Source organism: Zeus faber (assembly GCF_960531495.2).
Source record: "Zeus faber genome assembly, chromosome: 7".
Lineage (NCBI taxonomy): Eukaryota > Metazoa > Chordata > Actinopteri > Zeiformes > Zeidae > Zeus > Zeus faber.
In genome coordinates, this window is record NC_137203.1 from 12,744,329 (window position 1) to 12,759,328 (window position 15,000).

Sequence of the window (15,000 nt, forward strand, 5' to 3'; positions counted from 1 at the left end):
TCAAGTAAAAGTACAAATACCCTAACACAAAGTTACTCTCGTAAAAGTTGGGAAAGTTCATTGACATTTGACTTTAGTAAAAGTATATTAGTACTTGCTCATATTCAGTGCCCTGATATAAAATGCTTATAATAACAGCATAAAGTGCATAATATGAAATATAGATATAAATCTTGATAATAAAAAAAGATGAAAATAAGCCAAAAGTATTGATGCTTGCTTTGAAATGTAGTGGAGTAAAATTTGAAAGTCTCTGAATGTGAATATACTTAAGTGAGCAAAGAAAACGATCAGGAAAAAAAGTATGTGTCGTGTGTGCAGACAAAATATATACTTACATAATAAATACTTGTTTTGAATAAAAGTACTATACACATAACACAAATTCACCAAACAGAGATGCCCAATCAAAACACAAGTAAAAAAGTAAGGTAAATGAGTAGGTACACACACACACACACACACACACACACACACACACACACACACACACGTACACACACACACACACACACACACCCACAGTGCTCTGGTTTTTCTCTTTTCTGTTTTTTAATTTTCTTTTTTTATGACAGGCAGTGGCCAGGCCACCCAAACCCGCTTAGCAGCAGAGGGGGGTCATGTTCATCCTTAAAGCTTTACAAGTGAGATGAAAAGACAAGTTATGGCGTGGCTTCAAGTTTAACAATTCACTCTGTCCAGAGCAGACCACCGCCAACCCTAATCCCTGCAGACCCCGACATTAACCCCACCACAAACACACACACACACACACACACACACACACACACACACACACACACACACACACACACACACACACACACTCACTCACTCACTCACTCACTCACTCACTCACTCACTCATTCACACAGAGCAGCTCCCACCCCCATCTACCTTCAGCCGTCTTCAAAGGTTTTTGGGCCCCATGTAACCTGATACCTGTCAGCTGATAATGGCATTTACTCCCAGCTCCTGTCCCGCTCTCCTCAGAAGCCCCTACACACTCTTAAATATTTCACACACACAGACACACACGCACGCACACAGACACACACACACGCACAGACACACACACACGCACAGACACACACAGACACACACACACACACACACACACACGAATGCCGAGTGCTCAATGCATATCTCGGAGACAGTTCCACCCTCTCATGCATCTGATCCCTGTGGAAACACATTAGAGACGCCCTCGCTGTCTCACACGCACATTCGAACAGCGACAGATAACGCAAAATCCAGCGGATCAGACTAATTATTAGAGAGTTATTTTCCAAAAGATAGACGTTATCAATAAACTCCCCATAAACAGCCGCCATTTAAAATCTGCGAGGCCGTCTGCCATACAGTTTAGTATTCCTTATAATGTGTCATGTACAATTACTAAAATGTTAAAGAGGCGTCTTCAAGGTGATGGTTTGCGCTCATGTGCTCGTTCAGAACGTTGGAATACTTCTTTTTATTGATGGTCTTATTGATGTTTATCTCAAATTGTGCCCTGCCTCTCAGGTGCTGGTGCTGTCTCTGATGACCGTGGAGCTGTTTGGCTTCATGGGCCTGATGGAGATCAAGCTCAGCGCCGTCCCCGTGGTCATCCTCATCGCCTCCGTGGGCATCGGGGTGGAGTTCACCGTCCACGTGGCCCTGGTAATTATATATTCATAACAATAAAACAAAAGCACAACATTGTTTAAAATACGGGTATCGTTGCTATTCCTCCGTATCTAATAGGACGCAATAAAGAATGGGAAACATTCTACATGACGGTGGGCGGTGTCGCAGGGCTGGGTACGGGGCAGGATCACGTGATTCGATTAAAATTCGAAAACAAAGGGTCACGATTCGATCCGACATTGATGAGCAGGATCACGGCACGATATTGACATTTGACACCGTGGGAGTCTCTACCCACAGGTACGGATTTAGGGAGCGAGCCGGAGCCTTTCTGGCACTGGGGCGCCGACATGCTGTGGGTTTTTATTATAACAATAAACAAAAAGGCTCGCTGGCCAAAAAAGGTAAATGCTAAACAGTAATAATAATAACAGTCAGTCCTGGAACGGCGCTTCTCTCGCTCCTGGGCGGCTGACCAGCCCCGTGTGCCGAACCCCCTCTGTCAGACGGACAAACATTAAGAAAGAGGCTGTGTGGCCACGGGAAGGAACCACGCCCCTTGGTCCGCCACATGTACAGCATGAGAATTCCTGCCAGCTTTTCAGTATGCCATCTGAGTTACATTCCGAAAAATACGGAACAAATTGAGAACATTCTGAATTCTGAATTTAATACAGAAAATGAAAATAAAAAAACAGTACAGTGGTATCTGGTTGCATAACTTCCAATCAAAGTATCGATATAAACACTTTTTTTTATTAATTTACTTTTAATATTCTTTTTTTTTTTACATTAGAATTAGAATTCAATTGTATGGGATTATCTATGTTCTTTAACCCAGCTCTCCCATGCGGCCAGCACACATTCAAAGATACAGGAGGCTTAAAAATATAAAAAGACTTAATAATAAAGAATCTATTTTTTTTATCTCAAGCAAGTCTACTCTCAACAAATAGCGGGAGACTAAAACTAGAAATATATATATTTTTTTTCAAAGCACTGTATTCATCGATACGCATGTGAGAGGAGTTGCGCCCTCAGACCTCAGTGTATCCGTGCGTTCTCCCGTCAGGCCTTTTTGACCGCCATCGGCGACCGCAACAAGAGAGCCATGTTGGCCCTGGAGCACATGTTCGCTCCGGTCATCGACGGGGCCGTCTCCACGCTGCTCGGGGTCCTGATGCTCGCAGGGTCCGAGTTCGACTTCATTGTCAGGTGAGCGCACGGCAACGTTCGCATCGAATGAGTTCCACGCACGCACACACACACACACACACACACACACACACACACACACACACACACACACACACACACACACACACACACACACACACACAAGAAAAAAAAACTTCGTACTTCAAACGGTCAATCATACTAGGGCTGGGCGATGAAAATGAAACATCACAATATTTTTGACGAATACCGCAATGTCGATAATTGCCAATATTTTGGGGGTTGACGACGGGTACTTTCACAAGACACGTACACACGAGAAATATCTGAGAAATTAGTAATGTGGAGATTATGACCCAAGCAGCTGGAGGTGTTGATGCGAGTTTAAGGAATTTACAAAATTGCATACTTTACTGTAATAAAATGATACATAATAATACATAATACATATAATAATACATAATAATACATAATTATAATACATTTTATTGTTATTGCGCTTTTCAAGTACTCAAAGAGACTTTACACCACATAAACCAAGATAAATCACAGAGTAAAATACAACAATTCTTAAAATCAAGATTACAGGAAAAATTGGCAGAAGAATAACAAACAAATGTAATGCAAGTCAAAGGAAAGTGGGAGAAAAGGGCGGAGAATTTCAGACATTGAAATTGATTTAAAAAACATGTGTTCATAATATAAATGTAATGCAGCCTTAAAGACAATAGATAACAATATCACAATATAAAGATATAACTATAACCAAATTCGGTAGTAAACACGTTCTGAACTCTCACGCCCTCAAACATGCTTTTCAATGTGTGGTTGTGTGCGTGTGTGTGTGTGTGTGTGTGCGTGTGGTTGTGGCGTCTCGGTGGCGTCACTTTGCCTCCGCCCGCATGTCACACAGGAATCTACCTGAGGCCCCAACCGCTCTCCTCCTCCCGCCTTCCCTCCCTCCCTCCATCCCTCCCCCTTTCTTCCCCTCCTCCACGCCCATTGTGTTCTGCTATTTTTGTGTTTGTCTGGAAATCTCATTCCCGAGGTCTCGCTCGTCCCCCGCCCCACCTTTCTCGTCTCCTCTTTTTATCTGCCTCCGCTCGCTCCTTTATTGTCCCATGCCGGCAGCATTTTAGGGGAAACCGGGGGGAAAGGATGGAACGTTGAAGGTCAGGAACAGGAGGTGTAGCGAGAGGAGGGGGAGCAAAGTGAGGGTTTGAGAGAGAGAGAGAGAGAGAGAGAGAGAGAGAGAGAGAGAGAGAGAGAGAGAGCAGGAAAGTCTTCTGGCTTTTGTAATCTTCCCCAGCTCACTTAACTGCCCTCCCTCGACATTTATAAGCATACGGAGCAGTAATGGGGTGGGGGGCAAGGGGGCAGCCACAGAGAGAGAGAGACAGGGGGAAGTGGAAATTGGAGGTGACACCCCATTGGTCCTTGTGTGTGTCTGAATGTGGCAGTGTGTGTGTGTGGGTGTGTGTTTTTGTGTGTGATCATGTTTGTTTACCTATATACTGTATATCTCTTCAGGTATTTGCACGTGTCCTTTGTATGTTGGTGTTTTTCTTGCGCCACACTCGTATGGGTGTATATTTGCGATGCGTCTATCGCACCATGATGGACGTACTCCGGTACGAGGAAAGAAATGTGTGTTTTTTTTGGGGTCTCACACACACACACAAACATACACACATGTAGAACTTATCTACGCCGAGTTTCCAGCGTGTTTGGAGTCTCCGTTGGTTGGTGGCGAGGCTCTGTTTCAATGGAGTCTTGGTAGCCATTAGATGAGGTAGCCGTATAATTTGGTTGACTTACCCCTCTAAGAAAGAGGGGCCACCTTAACCATGTGGTCGGGAAACACAACACACACACACAAGCACGCACATATCCTGTCATGTGCACACATACACACACACACACACACACACACACACACACACACACACACACACACGCACGCACGCACACACACATGCGCAATGACATACATGCTTTCATATGAACACACAACCCTGCTCCCTGACCTTGTAATCATGGGGGTCAAAGATGGCGTGCCTGCTATAGAGAGGGTCCACGCACGCACGCAGGCACACACAGACACACACACACACACACACACACACAAACACACACGGAGGGAGGCCTACAGGCACTCTCTCCTCACCTCCAGTGGTGTGCTCTGGTTTCTGGCCTGGTCCCGGGCCTCCATTTAAAGGTTCTGCTGTTGTCTGAGCAAACAAAGCGGCGCCCCAAGACCGCGCAATAACAACAGGCGCTGGTCGTATTTTTCTGCTCGCGCCGAAAGAAATGTTTCCCCGACTTTTCCTGTCAGCCCCGCAAATGTTTTCACTCTAAACAGCCCGACGGTGCACTCGGCGTGGTATGTGGGCCCCGTGCGTGCGTGCGTGTGTTTGTCCAGGGGTGACGTGGTGCCCGCCGTGGACACGCCAGGAAGAGGAGCCGCGGCGACTGCTGCAGAGATGCTTTCGGAAGACACTTAAGAAGGTTATCACAGCGGCTGTTCTGGTGCTGGTTCCACCTGCAGGGGCTGTGTGTGTGTAGGTTTAGAATCAGAACCAGAATGACTTCATTTCACCAGGTGCATTTACATGAACTAGGAATTTATCATGGTGATTATTGGTGTGTATCCACAGACGATTATCCTAAAAAAGCTTAACAGTCTGAAAAAAATAAAAAAATGTATCAAATGTGAACTCAGAAAAGTTTAATAAAAGTATATTCTTAATATTTCATAGAATGTTATACATTTATATAAAGATATGATTTTAAGAGTTTCCTGTCGTGTGGGATGTTCCGGGAAGAGGAAAGGTGTTTCTGACGTCTGATCTTGACGTCGCCCCGCTACAATGCACATTGGGTCAAAAATCACCCCACTTAAAACTAGTATTGTTTAAGATTGTTAAGCTTGTTAAAGTTATTTAATGAATTAATATTCAATTAAAATGATCGAGAATCAATGAGTTAATATCGAGTCACGATGGTCATAAAAAACACCTTCATTAAGGAATTAAGAGGAGGAGATTATTCAAATATTTATAGTTTGAAGAAAGAAAAAAAAACATAAAGCAAGAAAACAAGTCTTCCGGCGTCATTTTGGACCCATCACAAGGATTGTAGTGTTAAACGAAGGCAGAGTTCAGACAACGTGATTCTGGCCTGAGTTTCCGCTCGCCCACAGGTTTTTGGAGATCGCCGAGCAAAGCCCCAGATCGAAGGAAAATCATAGCGCGCTCTCGTGAACTGCGAAGGGTGTGGCGTGAACTGCTAAAAACGCGCTCCGGCTGCTCGACGCCGGTGAGACATCAAGCAGGTTTAATATCTGGTCGTGTCGGGAACGACGCAACGAGCTACAGCCAATGAGAGCAGACAGGTGGGGGTGGGGGGGGGGGGGGTGCACTGGAGCAGCAGCCAGAAACACACAGTACCAGTTGTACTTTTTTCTATAGGTTTTTTGTGTATTTCTTGTTTAAATTCTACTTTCATTTGGGTTTTTTTCAGTGAGCGAGAATCTGCTAAAAAATAAATAAATGATCCTGCATGTTACCACGTCATTTCCAATGTCACTTCCTGCGTGTGTTCCGTGAATAAACATAGTTTGACAGGTGCATGTTGGAAGTGAGCTTTTGAAATTGTGTGCACACGCACAACGCACGTGCACGTGCACACGCACACACACACACACACACACACACACACTATATTATATACAACTTTTGGAAATTATTTTGTTTTTATGGATGCTACTATAGCCCAGAGTGTAGTGAAAGCATAGCAGCTTGTGACCTGTCCCCCGCACCCCCACCACACCCCCAACCCAACCCACCTCACCTACACCACCCCACCCACCCCCACCCCACCCAGGAACGCTCCCCCTGCGTGGTTGGCTGCTCCGCCAGTGTTTCCCTGGCTTGTTTGCCTAATGAGCGGAGGAGTGAGAGGAGCAACCTGAGAGCCTGCATTGCAGGAACGAACCGAGGGAGAAAGCTTCGCTTAATGAAGGGAGAGAGAGAGAGAGAGAGACAGAGAGAAAGAGAGGGAGAGAGAGAGAGAGAGAGAGAGAGAGAGAGGGGGATTTAGACTTAGATTTGGGGGGTCTTACCTGATACATTGGAGATTTAATTAGACGGAGGGGATTGTGGAGTGGCCGGGAATTTCACAGGGGCTTAGCGTGAAAGAAGGGAGGGAAAAGAGGCAAAGAAGAGGAGGGGAAAAAAAAGAAAAAGAGGGAGACAGAGAGAGAGAGAGAGAGGCCAGGGTGGGGTGGTACTCGGAGGTCCCCCTTCTCTTCCTACGAGACGAAATTGTTTAAATTCTATACCCTTCACTTCATTTGTTTGCCTCTCCCTCTCTTTTTAGGGCCAGAGCGGAGAGAGAGAGAGAGGCCCCTGTCCCTTTGTACCCCCCACCCCACCCACTCTGCTCACCCCTCTCTTCTACCCCCTCCCCCTCTTCTCTCCTCTCATCCACCCGCCCTCCACATTCCTCACTGCTTTGTTTTCCCCATGTTTGCTTATATACCACACACCCAAGAAAGAGTGCCCCCCCCACGCACGCACACACGCACACACACACACACACACACACACACACACACACACACACACACACACACACACACACACACACACACACACACACACACACACACACCATTCCCTCCCTTTTTTCTCCCTCTCCCTCCTTTTCTCCTCTTCCTCCCTTTGCCTTTTTTCTTCTGAGCCTTTGAATTAACCAGCTCCGGCTAATTATGCTTCTTCCCCTCTTTCCTTTCTCTCTGCGGCTTCCTAAAGACTAACCCTCTGTGCCAGGACGTAGAAACACACACAAGCCCTCGCGCGCGCACACACACACACACACACACACACACACACACACACACACACACACACACACACACGGTACATTTCTGTTTTGTACTCCTAACAGTGCATGTCTGCCTGCCTGTGTGTGTGTGTGTGTGTGTGTGTGTGTGTGTGTGTGTGTGTGTGTGTGTGTGTGTGTGTGTGTGTGTGTGTGTGTGTGTGTGTGTGTGTGTGTGTGTGTGTGTGTGTGTGTGTGGGCGCGTGCGTGTGTGTGTGAGTGTATGGGGTGGTTGTTTGTGTAGACGTGGTGGGGGTCTTGTGTTTTTTAAGGTATGTGTGATGCTTGATCTGGCACATGTCTCCCCACGCCTGAACCTCCGTGCTCGCAGGTATTTTTCTTTTTGTTTTCCCGTGACATCCGACGCCGGGACCTTTTTTTTCTCCATTCTCTTTGTTTGTCTTTGTTGTCGTGCACTACTCCTACCCCGTCACCGTTGAGTGCATTGGATGGTTTTGTGCGAAGGTTTCTATGTCGCCCAAGCCAAAAGTTTGTAAACCTCGATGTGAGAACTTGTACGTGAACTTGTGCGTTGAGATCCTCACAAATGTCACAAAAATCCCAAATTTGTCAATTTAATACCAAAGTTGCATGAAACTTGTAACTCACTATTTTCTCATGTTTATTTTTCCTTTTGCCCTTTGCAATCCTTGGATAAATTACTCATATTCTACAAGATGTACAAGTTCTGACATCATTTTTATCAGCGCTCTGCTTTTGAAACATAACACAACCTTCATAGTTTGGGTTGTTTCAATGTCATATCAGAAATAAATCCCTTTCACCTGCGTGCTGCATGTAACTGAGTCATCTGGTGTCTTCTGTCTACGTTGTGTCGCAGGTATTTCTTCGCCGTGCTGGCCATCCTCACAGTTCTGGGAGTGCTGAATGGACTGGTTCTGCTTCCCGTTTTGCTGTCGTACTTTGGACCCTATCCAGAGGTGAGATCTGACTGCAATCATTTGAGCAGACTGTGATCATTTTGTGAAACCGTTAGATTCCATAATCACACGTTTCCGTCCAAATTTTCATTGCCATTTTAAAGCAGTGTTAGAATTAAATGCGTGTCCATCTATTAACTGTCTGTCTAAATAACTGTCCTCCATAAGGTGGCTGTGTATTATTACACTAGGCTTATATATTATAATAGTGGCATAAAATAAACAAAAATGTCACTTTAATTTTTAATTGCAATTATTTTTATGACAACTAATAATCCAGAAAAATTTCACGATCGTGACAGCCCGAGACATAAATTAACAAGATCCACACGTCAGGTGATATTTGATCCATATCATGTGTCTTACACGCTTTCTGCTTCTTCAACCCCGTCCTCCTCCAGGTTTCCCCAGTGGACGGTCGCAGCCAGTTGCCCACCCCGTCCCCGGAGGTCCCGCCCCACGTGGTCCGCTTCTCGGTCCGTCCCCGGTCGGACGCCACCCCCACCAACACGACATCCGGCGCGGTGTCCGACTCCTCGGACTCAGAGTACAGCTCCAACACCACGGCGTCCGGCATCAGCCAGGAGCTGCAGCACTACGGCCTCGCCGCAGACAGGGGGCGAGGGAGGGCAGACGAGCAGGCGCAGTACCACCCGCAGGCCACCAGGGGCAGGGCAGCCAGGACGGAGGAGGAGAGGAGGGCTGGAGGAGGACGGCGGCGCTCGGCGAGGCAGGCCGCCCCGCCCGCCCACAGCGCGCCTTCGGTACGGAAAGAAGGAGACGCGGTTACGTTTCCGGTGGTGGAAAGTAACAAAGTACTTTTACTGTACCGTCTCAAGTATCTCTACTTACTTATGGGTATTCCGGTTCAGACGCTTTTGACTTTTATTCACGCAAGGCTAATACCTATACTCTTAAAAGTAAAAAAAAACAGGCTTTATATTTATGTATATGAGAAGCAAGAGGAATCAATCCATTGAACCAATCAGATTGCATAATCCGTTATTATATGCTCTGCTATACCAGGGCACTGTATAGTACTTACAATTTTTTTTTACTAGAGTAGGTACTTATATATTTTTAGTTCCACGGCTTTTATTTCCTTATATTTAACTGTGATCATACATTTGATTCTCTTCATATCTCTCTTTCATCACAGCAGGTTTTAATCTTATCTCATCTTTCCCCTCCTTTGGTACAGTCCATCCCCTCTCAGGGCTCTGATGCTCGTCGCTATAGCAACAGGGACCCCAAAATCCACCATCAGCAGCAGCAGCAGCAGCAACCGCTGCCCCCGGCCCGCCCGCGCATGGACGCTTTTGAAAGTGCTACTGAGGCCGGGGGCCACTACGGCCCCAGAGAACACTCCGGGGGCCACAGGGCCGCGCACCCCTCCCACAGCGCCCGGTCCGGCCACCACCCCCACCACCACTCGAACCCCGCCCCCTTCTGCCAACCCATCACCACGGTGACGGCCTCGGCCTCGGTCACCGTCGCCGTCCACTCGGCGCCCTCCTACCCAGGATACACTGCGACGGACAGTTACAGCCCAGCCGGGCCGGGGCCCTCGGGGGCACGGGAGCCGGAGCCGGAGCCGGCCTTTCAGGACCCCCACGTGCCGCTGGACACCTACCCGGAGCCCAGGGGAGCCAAGACGGACGCCATGGAGCTTCAGGATCTGGAGTTTGACGAGGAGAGAAACTGTGGCAGGCGGGCGAGCTGAGGTGAGCCCAAAAATTAAAACAATGGAATTGAATCTATTTGTTTATTTGTTTATCTATTTGTTTATCGATTATTTTTTTTTATATGAAGTTTTGACAATGTCTCTCCCCTGTTCTTTTCAGGAGTGCAGAGCAGAAGCACAGTGGCCAAAGATGGACAACTTTTGTCATTACTAAGCAGCTGTTCCGGCCGAACAGGCCCGGCATGTCTCGGCCCGGCCCAGCTCGGCCCGGTCCGGCACGCCCACCCCCACCCCCCCAATCGTAGGCAGCGAGGCACTCCCCGGTGTTGCCATCATGGTGCTCATTCTTACTGTAGTCCAGTGGACTGTCGTCTTAGCTATTTCTATCTATATTTAAAAGATGTACACATGTGTAAATATGAACAAAAAAGTAGTTATAATTGTAAAACAGACTGGGGCTGCCATTTTACATGGCCTGTGTGTGTGTGTGTGTGTGTGTGTGTGTGTGCCTGCGTGTGTGTGTGCGCGCGCGCGCGTGTGTGTGTGTGTGTGTGTGTGTTTGTGTGTGAGAGACAGATTTCTGATTACTGTTCACTCATCTGTGGATCTGTGCCATGAGGAAGCTTCATCTAGACAAACATACCTGTCAGCATTTCATTGTTGCTGCTTAAAATATTTAGAAAAAGAAAAATTAAATTTATAACTCTATGCAAATGTCTTTTTAAAACAATAGAATTGTGTGTGTGTGTGCGTGTGTGTGTGTGTGTGTGTGTGTGGCTGTTGGTGTGAACCAGCCTAAATACTCATGGTTAATCCATCAGATGCATCTTCAAAATAGACTAACATTCTACACTCATCTAAAACGTGTGTGTGTGTGTGTGTGTGTGTGTGTGCGTGTGCGTGTATTATGTATAAAGGTACGCATTTGACATGAATAATTTTTTTATCACAAACCTGTGGTAGTTATAAAACAGTTACTGTTTAACTTGACACACGCTATGCGTGCTATTTAAGACAAGCAGATATGAAGATCTTTTTTCATTATTTTGTTTCAGGTTTTTGTTTTGTTGTGTCCGTCGCTTCATAGGTTCTAGTCTCCGCGTTGTGACTCGTGTTTGTTTCCGTCAGGTTTTTTCTTTTTGTAACTTCACTGTACGGTGTCTCACAAGGGTCTTTACAACTCGTACCATCTTACGGTCCCGCCATTATCGGGACTCTCGCATTTCCACTGGTTTCCGGACCCCGGGGTCCGAAAGGGGGCCCAGCGGTCGCTCTTCCCTCCCGTTCTCGTTTTGTTTTTTCTTCTGCCGTCGATAAGCTGCAGGACCCAACTCCACCCGGCACTTGACCGCATCAGAAAACACCCTCCGCGAGGTTTTCTGTCCCCCTCCCTGCCCCACCGATAAGCTAGCCCAGGCAGCCCGCCGCGCCCCGTGTGTTTTGTGGTCCCGACTCATGCGTCGCGCCTCCTCTGGGTTTTTTTCCCTCGAGCGATAGCGAAGACGACCGGCCGCGATTCGGCCCCCACGAGCCGCGAGCCGTCCCCACTGACCTCAGCTTGTGGAACTCCACACCACAACGGCCACGACCCTAATTGGTGTGTCCCCCCCAATCCCCTTTCGCTGTGTCCCGCGACGTCTCCAGGTTTTTCCCGCGTGTGCGTATTATGGGATGCGGCGTCCGCCTCCTCCGTCCTCGGTTCCAGACAACTTCTCCATCCTAACTTCCGTCTTGTTAATCATCATAGCTTTTTCGTCGTCGTGATCTTCTGTCCCCGAAGTCTGTCCGCCATGTTACGTATGTAAGCTGCTTGCATGATTTAAAAAAAAAAAGAATTTTTTTTTATTTGTTTTGTTTCTGTTTTTTTTTTTTTTGTTTGTTTGTTTGTTTTTTTTCTCTCCTCGTGTCACATTGGCAGTAAAGAGAGAATTATGGCTGGCAACTACTTTATTCAGTTTTAAATGTTTTTTTTGTTTGTTTGTTTTTGTTCTCAACATTTCAATTTGCGATATTTATATTTTTGTAATATAAGATGTGTTTTTTGTTTTGTTTTTCTTTCATTATTGGTGGTGATGCCAGTGGATAACAAATGCAGGGATTTTTATGTCTATTGAAAAAAAAACAACACTATAACGTTTTAATGTTTTTACATTAATGGAGTTTGATCTGTATAAAGTGCTTACTAATGTTAAATAGGAAAACAAAGAATATATAACATTTTACACTACAAGTCTCATCACAGCTCTTAGAGGATTTCAAAAGGAACAAAAAAAAAAAATCAATGGTTCTCCCAGATTGCCATTTTGGTCTTGGTTGGTGTGGATGTATGCTGTTTTTCAGTTACAAAGATAAATGTATGCCATATAATTTATTTATATGAAAATTTATTTTTGTAGTGTACATAGTAGTTGTCAAGGTATTTGACAGAAGTATATTTTTAAAGAGTTTATATGTAATGATATACCATAACAGGAAAGGAAAGAAACATTACGGTGCACACTTTCATTGCTAACTGTCTTCTAAGATGACACGGACACCTCCCCCCCTTCAGTATTATCTCCAGTCCTCAGAGAGCAAACTCTGTTTCTATGGGTTTGTCAAAGACTAGCCATGAAAGTAGAAAATTGTACTAGCTCTCTAAATATTAATGTTCAAACACTGATAGAATTCTAACAAATAAAAAATATTATAACTTATTTGTGTCTTCTGTTCATAACTGTAATAAATGGAATCTTAAAGGAGTTGCTGTTCATGGTGTTCACAATTCATGGTGTGAAGGACATTTTTTTATTTATTTTTTGGCGCTCTTGCAAAACATCTTTCCAAGCGATTCCATGTAAAGTAAGTCAAGTGGAAAAAGTCGTATTTTATGGAGTGAGATCAATTCCTTACGAGCATCGTCTGCTGCAAGTAACAACATCTCTGGTATTTCAATTAAAAACCGCAGGTAAACATTCCCTCCGCCTATCTCCCTCCACCTCTCCGCCCCGCACCCTGTCCACCTTCTCCCCTCTACTCCACCCTCTTCACCCCTTTACCCTCCCGCCGCTTCTCCAGCCTCCACACCGCCTCTCCACCTCGCCCTTTCCGCCGACTTCAACCTTCTCCGCCGTGTCCCCACCTCTACACGCTCTCCAGCCTCCTCACCTCTCCACCTCTGCACCTCTACCCTCTGCACCCTTCACCACCTCTCCGCCCTCCACATCCTCTCGACTTACCCAACTCTCCACCCTCTAAACCTCTCCACCCCTCTCCGACTCGCTACCCTCCACCCTCTACGCCCTGCGGTCCCTCCCATCTGTCCCAGCCCCTCTGACATCTGCTCCGGAGGCCAGGAGACCCCTCTACCCCCCACCCCAACCACAACCACCACCTGGCTCCACCCCCCCCCCCCCCCCCCCCCACCACCTCCACTCTCTGCTGTTCCATATGATTTTGATTGACAGCTTTATAGACTGCAAGGAAATTGGTTGTAGTTGCAATATATCTGGCCTGCTCGGCGTAATGAAAAAGGGCATGTGGCCTTGAGCTCGCTGCAGGGACAGAGCGAGAGAGATAGAGGGAGAGAGAGCGAGGCGGAGGAGGAGAGAGAGAGATTGAAAGCGGGGGACTGCCCTGACAACTGCATGGGTGGCGGCCGTTTATTCTCATATGCCAGGATCACGTTGGAAATATATGGAGCGTAAACCAGCGCTATGGCGGCTCACTACTAATGCACTTCAATCACGGTAGAATTCAACACGATCGGATTTATTGCGTCATTTTTTCTGCAGCGTTGATGAATGCCGATTGCAAAGGTTTTACAAGTTTCCAGAGGGCTTGTCAGTGGATTACACCTTACTACATGCTGACGCTATATCCTGACTGCTGCCATAAACCCTGACGGAGGATCAGCTTACAGTCCCGATTTGCGAAGGCGATACCAGCTTGAACCGTGAGAGAGACGGGGGTCTCAACTGACCCTTAAGACTTGTGAGGTTTTTTAAGAGCGAAATGCTGTAATACACTGGTCAAGTTCCAACCAATACATTAAAGCATAAATTTGCCATTCGTCAGCACAGGCCTCATTAAAAAAAAGTTGGTTCACATCATTTATGACTATTCATAGCCCAAAACTCACTGAGCGATTTACGGTTGAGAAACTTACCACCCTGCTGTAGCTTCTCTTGTCTTTTTTTGCAATGCAATGCAATGCAATCCAATGGGGCAAAGGTTTTTCAGTATTATTATTCTTTTTTTTAACATTAAGGTGAATTAAAAAAAAAAAAGCAAGGGGAATTACACATCCAGGTAAATGGGAATTAATTAACTCATCTCCTTGTGCCTCTAGACAGACAGCAGCATGCCACCCCATGCCCTCCTGCTGCCTACGGCTGATAATAAATCACTGCTTTCTCCACTCAACCGTGGGGGCACAGAGCAGCATTCCTCAGCGCTGCTCTTGGTAACATGTAGTCTGGTGGCATCTGGAGGCGCTCGAATTCATGAGCCAAACCCAGTGAGCACCAGAGGCTGTTTGGTTTACCAACCTTGTGATTTGTCCTTTCCGATCGCAGCAGTCAAAATATAACCACCCCTCAAGTATTTTATGAATTTATCCAGTGTTCTGTTTTCTTTTTGTGAATGTTGCTTCATTACATCTTTGCCACTACGCCCATCTGCAACCGTTTTGGAAAATTAATTTAG

The 15,000-nt window shown here is 46.3% G+C and overlaps 1 protein-coding gene across 1 annotated transcript in view; it reads left to right on the forward strand.

Annotated features, from left to right (window-relative positions):
* Positions 1-10,913, forward strand: part of ptch1 (patched 1) — a gene marked incomplete at its 5' end in the record, with an annotated part of 58,915 nt that extends 48,002 nt beyond the window's left edge. Inside the window, 6 exons of the mRNA XM_080004346.1 lie at positions 1,525-1,662; positions 2,702-2,844; positions 8,531-8,630; positions 9,032-9,394; positions 9,832-10,354; positions 10,475-10,913. Of these exons, the coding sequence (XP_079860472.1) occupies positions 1,525-1,662; positions 2,702-2,844; positions 8,531-8,630; positions 9,032-9,394; positions 9,832-10,353 (1,266 nt within the window). The 3' untranslated portion in view covers position 10,354; positions 10,475-10,913. The remainder of the gene's footprint in view (positions 1-1,524; positions 1,663-2,701; positions 2,845-8,530; positions 8,631-9,031; positions 9,395-9,831; positions 10,355-10,474) is intronic.
* Positions 10,914-15,000: the final 4,087 nt, after the last annotated feature.